Source organism: Procambarus clarkii, chromosome 78, assembly GCF_040958095.1.
Source record: "Procambarus clarkii isolate CNS0578487 chromosome 78, FALCON_Pclarkii_2.0, whole genome shotgun sequence".
NCBI lineage: Eukaryota > Metazoa > Arthropoda > Malacostraca > Decapoda > Cambaridae > Procambarus > Procambarus clarkii.
In genome coordinates, this window is record NC_091227.1 from 10,036,785 (window position 1) to 10,044,653 (window position 7,869).

Genomic DNA, 7,869 nt, shown 5'->3' on the forward strand with positions numbered 1-7,869 from the left:
GGGTTAGAGAGCCGCTACAGATCATAGTGACATAGTGGGAGCATACAGATCATAGTGAGCTCTCAACCACAGTAGGTGATGGAAGTCCTTTTGCAAGCAAAAAGTTATAACTACACCATATACATTACATAATTATTGCATTACACAGTCTTGGCCCAGCTCCAGTATATCATCAAGTGTTCCGGTATTCAGTATATCTCAACCCAGGGTGTAGGATGTGGGTCAGTATGGGGCATTTTACAATATAACCTCTAAGTGAATTCATGCTTTCTCTTTCACACACATGACCCATGGTGTATTATATAAAGGGGTTTGGGACGCTTGCCAGACATCCCTTTATTCCCAGGCGAATCCTGGCCACTGAACTATCGTAAAATTTTGCCCCGAGGGACAAGTTTATTGGGCAGTGTCACTCATCTTGTGAGTGGACACACCGCCATAGTGACAGTATTGGGCAGCGCCACTCATCTTGTGAGTGGACACACCGCCATAGTGACAGTATTGGGCAGCGCCACTCATCTTGTGAGTGGACACACCGCCATAGTGACAGTATTGGGCAGCGCCACTCATCCTGTGAGTGGACACACCGCCATAGTGACAGTATTGGGCAGCGCCACCCATCCTGTGAGTGGACACACCGCCATAGTGACAGTATTGGGCAGCGCCACTCATCTTGTGAGTGGACACACCGCCATAGTGACAGTATTGGGCAGCGCCACTCATCCTGTGAGTGGACACACCGCCATAGCAGTAAGTACAACACTCCCCAATAGGAAGAAAACCCGCTGGGTTGTTCATCCTGTCACTTGTACCCAGACGCAGCTGGGACTTGCTTGACTGTCTCAAGTGAACAGCTTATCAAACAAGAAGATTTAACATCTGTCAACCCTTAAAATCTTACGTTATCTTGCGGGTGCAAAATGGGGGAATCTTTTAAGAACAGTATCTATATTTGACAAATAGCATTGTTGTGGAGTTCGACCAATCACTGAAGGAGACGGAAATTTGATTACGCATTTTAGTTTCATAGGGAAGCTAACTGCATCAGAATGTTAAATGTATACCCAAGCTAATTAATCCCCAACTACTGTGACACCGTCGCTACCCCCACCTCTGACTACTGTGGCTCTTTAACCCAATTTGGGACCCCTTCACTGCACACCCCCTCCCCTCTGAGACCCCCAGCACATCAGCGACAACTTGAGTGGTAAGATGACCTGGAAACGTCAACAAACAGTGACCTTTTTGGCACCTGAGACTCGCTCTTTCATTTATTACTGCCGAACTCCAGGCGGCTCACAGCCAATCACAAGCACCCCAACCCATCACTCAGACTGCCTAAGCCAATGGGATGGAAGCACAAACATCTCTCAGAAAGCCACTGGCTACTGGCCACCATTGGCTACAAGACAGACTGCCTAAGTGACTGGGACGGAAGCAACAAGCATTCCCCAGAGGGAAGATGTGCAGTCTACCCGTGGGTGCTGAGGGGGAAGGATGTGTGAAAGCCACACTGAGGATTTTATAAAGTTTGTTGTGATAGTGTGGTGCTTGAGGTAGGCAGTGAGGGGTGAGGCAGTGAGGGGTGAAGCAGGGGAGGTGCTACGACCACTCCTGCTGGGTAATACTTGACCCCAAGTTGAACAGGAAATAATTCATGTGATACGCTGTGATGGTGATTTACCTTCATAGACACACATTTACATGTGGCGGAAGGTATACTTGTGACCAACTCCATACACAAAGGGAGTGTAGATTAACTATACATGGAGGGGGAATGTACTAAAGGCTAACTCCATACAAGAAGGAGGTATTGAGTAATAACTGGAGTCTTAAAGTCATAAGTCTTCGCCCTTGAAGGGAACACTATTCTGGACCGAAGGAGGAGTCAGGGAGAGGGGTGCCAACGTCTAACCAGACACCGGTGGCACTCGGGACCCAAGGAGGAGTCAGGGAGAGGAGTGCCAACGTCTAACCAGACACCGGTGGCACTCGGGACCCAAGGAGGAGTCAGGGAGAGGAGTGCCAACGTCTAACCAGACACCGGTGGCACTCGGGACCCAAGGAGGAGTCAGGGAGAGGAGTGCCAACGTCTAACCAGTCACCGGTGGCACTCGGGACCCAAGGAGGAGTCAGGGAGAGGAGTGCCAACGTCTAACCAGACACCGGTGGCACTCGGGACCCAAGGAGGAGTCAGGGAGAGGAGTGCCAACGTCTAACCAGACACCGGTGGCACTCGGGAGATCCATGATTGGAATGTTGTAAAGCGACCATGTCTACCATGTTGGGGCAGTATTTCAACAAGAAAATTAAAGGGACTTGCTCGCCATGGCCTCGACTACTGAGTGCTTCTCTCAGCAGTTTGTTTGTGTGGAGAGTTGTTGTCAGTAAGTGGCGTGATTGGCCAGCATTTTCAGAGCTCCGATTCTTGAATTTCAGAGCTCCGATTCTTGAATTTCAGAGCTCCAACTCTTGAATTTCAGAGCTCCGATTCTTGAATTTCAGAGCTCCGATTCTTGAATTTCAGAGCTCCGATTCTTGAATTTTAGAGCTCCGATACTTGAATTTCAGAGCTACGATTCTTGAATTTCAGAGCTCCGATCCTTGAATTTCAGAGCTCCGATTCTTGAATTTCAGAGCTCCGATTCTTGAATTCCAGAGCTCCGATTCTTGAATTCCAGAGCTCCGATTCTTGAATTTCAGAGCTCCGATTCTTCAATTTCAGAGCTCCGATTAGTGAATTTCAGAGCTCCGATTAGTGAATTTCAGAACTCCGATTAGTGAATTTCAGAACTCCGATTAGTGAATTTCAGAGCTCCAATTCTTGAATTTCAGAGCTCCGATTCTTGAATTTCAGAGCTCCGATTCTTGAATTTCAGAGCTCCGATTCTTGTTTATAATTCTGCATTACAGTTAACTAGATTACGATTTGGCAGCGCTAATATTTCTCTGACTAATACCTAGTGTATGGTTAAGGGCCTACCTACTATGGGATCGAACCTCCGTCACTGGGTTTCCTGGTGTAAGTGATGACTGAAGTGTATGCTACAATCTACGCCCGTGTATATTATCATTTTCATGATAGAATTCTGTATGACTTTGGGTATGGTACCAACCTGGCTTTACCTGCGTTGTCCTTTCCTTAACCGAGAGTGTTGAGCCCTGTCTCAGGGACTCCAAGCTTGGCTGCCACACCACTGGAGTTACACTACTGGAGTCACACCACTGGACGTCTTTACTCATTTCACATTCATATCTTAACTTCATTCAACCTTTAATGCCTTTACTGGTGTTTCTGACATTTTCTTAGTAAACTGCTTAGTGAATTCCTGCGGCAAGTGCCACTAACCACTAATGGATCTCCTTGGCAAGCCGAGGGGTACGAGCTACAAGGAAAGACTATGGGAAGTAAACCTCACGTCGCTGGAAGACACAAGAGTTAAGGGAGACATGATCACCACATACAAGATTCTCATAGGAATTGATAGAGTACATAAATACGTTATTTAACACGGGTTGTGCACGCACAAGTGGACACGTGTGGTAACTGAGTACCGAAATGAGCCACAGGGACGTTAGAAAGAACTTTTTCAGTGTCAGAGTAGTTAACAGGTGGAATGCATTAGGCAGTGATGTGGTGGAGGCTGTCTCCATACCCAGCTTCAAATGTAGATATGATACAGCCCAGTAGGCTCAGGAACCTGTACACCAGTAGATTGACAGTTGAGAGGCGGGACCAAAGAGCCAGAGCTCAACCCCCGCAAGCACAACTAGGTGAGTACACACACACAGTAACGTGACGTCACTCGAGTTATCACGTCATAAAAATGTTTTTTTTTTTTTGTTTGGCCTTGGAGGGTTTATACGTCACAATACAACATACTGTATGATAGGAGGGGTTGACCTTAAGGCAGTAAGTACTTCAACAACCTCCACACAACCACAGCTGAAGGGGGAGGGGGGGGGGGTAGAAATAGCCTAAGCTACTCTATCCCTTTGAGATGTATTTCTTTCTTGTCTCAATAAACATACTTGAACCACAGCTGCTGTCAGGCTACTCAGATCATTACCAGGGTAGAGACAAGAACAGAACATCAAGAACATAATTATATAACAGAACATAATTAGCATCCAAGTTTTGGATGCTAATTACAGAACCAGATCAATTTGGAAGTAAAGATCAGTTCCCGATGCATTCATTTACGAAGCCTGTACATCTGTCCTCAAATTTGTTTTTGTAATTAATTTGTATTTATTGAAGAGTTGAGGAGCTTGGAGGTCGTCCTCGACCAACGTGTTCATCAGTCACCATGACTGATGAATGATCTACAGGTTTCGTATCTGAACACGTAAATGCTTCATGGATCACATTTGACACATCTTGATGGCCCAGATGTGTATTCACCTAGTTGTGCTTCCAGGGGTTGAGCTCTGCTCTTTCGCCCCGCCTCTCAACTGTCAATCAACTGTTTCTACTACTACTATTATTACTACTTTTTTTCCCACACCACACCCACACACCCCAGGAAGCAGCCTGTGACACCTGACTAACTCCCAGGTACCTATTTACTGCTAGGTAACAGGGGCATAGGGTGAAGGAAACTCTGCCCATCGTTTCTCGCCAGCGCCCGGGATCGAACCCGGGACCAAAGGATCACGTATCCAGTGAAACGTGTCATGTGTGTGTAAACTGTAGCCTGACTACGTGGCCTTTCCTTGTCAGTTTTAGCCAAGCGTCCGGTCAACTGCATGTATATTTTATGTATAATCTGTGTATCTTGAGGTTATCTTGAGATGATTTCGGGGCTTTAGTGTCCCCGCGGCCCGGTCCTCGACCAGGCCTCCACCCCTAGGAAGCAGCCCGTGACAGCTGACTAACTCCCAGGTACCTATTTTACTGCTAGGTAACAGGGGCATAGGGTGAAAGAAACTCTGCCCATTGTTTCTCGCCGGCGCCCGGGATCGAACCCTCAAGATAACCCTCCTGGGTGCTCCGGCGGGCAGTCTCGGGGACTGGTTGATGGTCGCGGTGTTGTGATCGGTTATACTCCGGTCTGGTGTGTGGGTGTAGGCAGGTAGGGTAGGTAGGTAGGCAGGTATGGTAGGTACGTAGGTAGGTAGGTAGGTAGGTAGGTAGGTAGGTAGGTAGGCAGGCAGGCAGGCAGGCAGGCAGGCAGGCAGGCAGGCAGGCAGGCAGGCAGGGTAGGTAGGTAGGCAGGCAGGCAGGCAGGCAGGCAGGTAGGCATGGCAGGCAGGTAGGTAGGGCAGGCAGGCAGGTAGGGCAGGCAGGCAGGTAGGGCAGGTAAGGCAGGCAGGCAGGTAAGGCAGGCAGGCAGGCAGGTAGGGCAGGCAGGCAGGTAGGGCAGGCAGGCAGGCAGGTAGGGCAGGTAAGGCAGGCAGGCAGGTAAGGCAGGCAGGCAGGCAGGTAGGGCAGGCAGGCAGGTAGGGCAGGCAGGCAGGCAGGCAGGTAGGGCAGGCAGGCAGGCAGGTAGGGCAGGCAGGTCAGGCAGGCAGGTAGGGCAGGCAGGTCAGGCAGGCAGGCAGGTAGGGCAGGCAGGCAGGCAGGCAGGTAGGTAGGGCAGGCAGGCAGGCAGGTAGGGCAGGCAGGCAGGCAGGCAGGCAGGCAGGTAGGGCAGGCAGGCAGGCAGGCCAGGCAGGACAGTCAGGACAGTCAGGACAGTCAGGACAGTCAGGCCAGGCAGGACAGTCAGGCCAGGCAGGACAGTCAGGACAGTCAGGACAGTCAGGACAGTCAGGCCAGGCAGGACAGTCAGGCCAGGCAGGACAGTCAGGACAGGCAGGACAGTCAGGACAGGCAGGACAGTCAGGCCAGTCAGGACAGTCAGGCCAGTCAGGACAGTCAGGCCAGGCAGGACAGTCAGGCCAGGCAGGACAGTCAGGACAGTCAGGACAGGCAGGACAGTCAGGACAGGCAGGACAGTCAGGACAGGCAGGACAGGCAGGACAGGCAGGCCAGTCAGGACAGGCAGGACAGTCAGGACAGTCAGGACAGGCAGGACAGTCAGGACAGTCAGGACAGTCAGGGCAGTCAGGACAGTCAGGACAGGCAGGACAGTCAGGACAGTCAGGACAGGCAGGACAGTCAGGACAGGCAGGACAGTCAGGACAGTCAGGCCAGTCAGGCCAGGCAGGACAGTCAGGCCAGTCAGGACAGGCAGGCCAGGCAGGACAGTCAGGACAGTCAGGACAGGCAGGACAGTCAGGACAGTCAGGACAGTCAGGACAGGCAGGCCAGTCAGGACAGTCAGGACAGTCAGGACAGGCAGGCCAGTCAGGACAGTCAGGCCAGTCAGGACAGGCAGGCCAGTCAGGACAGTCAGGACAGGCAGGCCAGTCAGGACAGGCAGGACAGGCAGGCCAGGCAGGACAGTCAGGACAGGCAGGACAGTCAGGACAGGCAGGACAGTCAGGACAGGCAGGACAGTCAGGACAGTCAGGCCAGGCAGGCCAGGCAGGACAGTCAGGACAGTCAGGACAGTCAGGACAGGCAGGACAGTCAGGACAGGCAGGACAGGCAGGACAGTCAGGCCAGGCACGACAGTCAGGACAGGCAGGACAGTCAGGACAGGCAGGACAGGCAGGACAGTCAGGACAGTCAGGACAGGCAGGACAGTCAGGACAGGCAGGACAGGCAGGACAGTCAGGACAGTCAGGACAGTCAGGACAGGCAGGCCAGGCAGGCCAGTCAGGACAGTCAGGACAGTCAGGCCAGTCAGGACAGGCAGGACAGGCAGGACAGTCAGGAAAGTCAGGACAGGCAGGCCAGTCAGGACAGGCAGGACAGGCAGGACAGTCAGGACAGGCAGGACAGTCAGGACAGGCAGGACAGTCAGGACAGTCAGGACAGTCAGGACAGGCAGGACAGTCAGGCCAGGAAGGACAGTCAGGACAGGCAGGACAGGCAGGCCAGGCAGGACAGTCAGGACAGGCAGGACAGTCAGGACAGGCAGGACAGTCAGGACAGGCAGGACAGGCAGGACAGTCAGGACAGTCAGGACAGTCAGGACAGTCAGGACAGGCAGGCCAGGCAGGCCAGGCAGGCCAGTCAGGACAGTCAGGCCAGTCAGGACAGGCAGGACAGGCAGGACAGTCAGGAAAGTCAGGACAGGCAGGCCAGTCAGGACAGGCAGGACAGGCAGGACAGTCAGGACAGGCAGGACAGTCAGGACAGGCAGGACAGTCAGGACAGGCAGGACAGTCAGGACAGGCAGGACAGTCAGGACAGGCAGGACAGTCAGGACAGTCAGGACAGTCAGGACAGGCAGGCCAGGTAGGCCAGGCAGGCCAGGCAAGCCAGGCAGGACAGTCAGGACAGGCAGGACAGGCAGGCCAGTCAGGCCAGGCAGGCCAGTCAGGCCAGGCAGGACAGTCAGGACAGGCAGGACAGGCAGGACAGGCAGGACAGACAGACAGGCAACTCACTACTAGCATTAACCGCCCCGAACATTATCTAATTTAATGAGCGTGTATTTTTTCCACTTATATAATATGATTTAATTTAAAAAAGTAGCCCACGTTGTGTGGCTCCAAACCGCTTCGCCCACGTTGTGGCCCATACCGCTTCGCCCACGTTGTGTGGACCATACCGCTTCGCCCACATTGTGGCCCATACCGCTTCGCCCACATTGTGGGGCTCCAAACCGCTTCGCCCACGTTGTGTGGACCATACCGCTTCGCCCACGTTGTGTGGACCATACCGCTTCGCCCACGTTGAGTGGACCATACCGCTTCGCCCACATTGTGGCCCATACCGCTTCGCCCACATTGTGGCCCATACCGCTTCGCCCACATTGTGGGGCTCCAAACCGCTTCGCCCACGTTGTGGCCCATACCGCTTCGCCCACGTTG

General features: G+C 52.7%; 1 protein-coding gene across 1 annotated transcript in view; it reads left to right on the top strand.

Moving 5' to 3' along the window:
* LOC138357456 (collagen alpha-2(I) chain-like) overlaps positions 1–7,480 on the top strand; it is a 34,660-nt gene extending 27,180 nt beyond the window's left edge. The window contains exon 3 of the mRNA XM_069314312.1: positions 5,703–7,480. Coding sequence (XP_069170413.1) covers positions 5,703–7,480 — 1,778 coding nt within the window. The remainder of the gene's footprint in view (positions 1–5,702) is intronic.
* Positions 7,481–7,869: the final 389 nt, after the last annotated feature.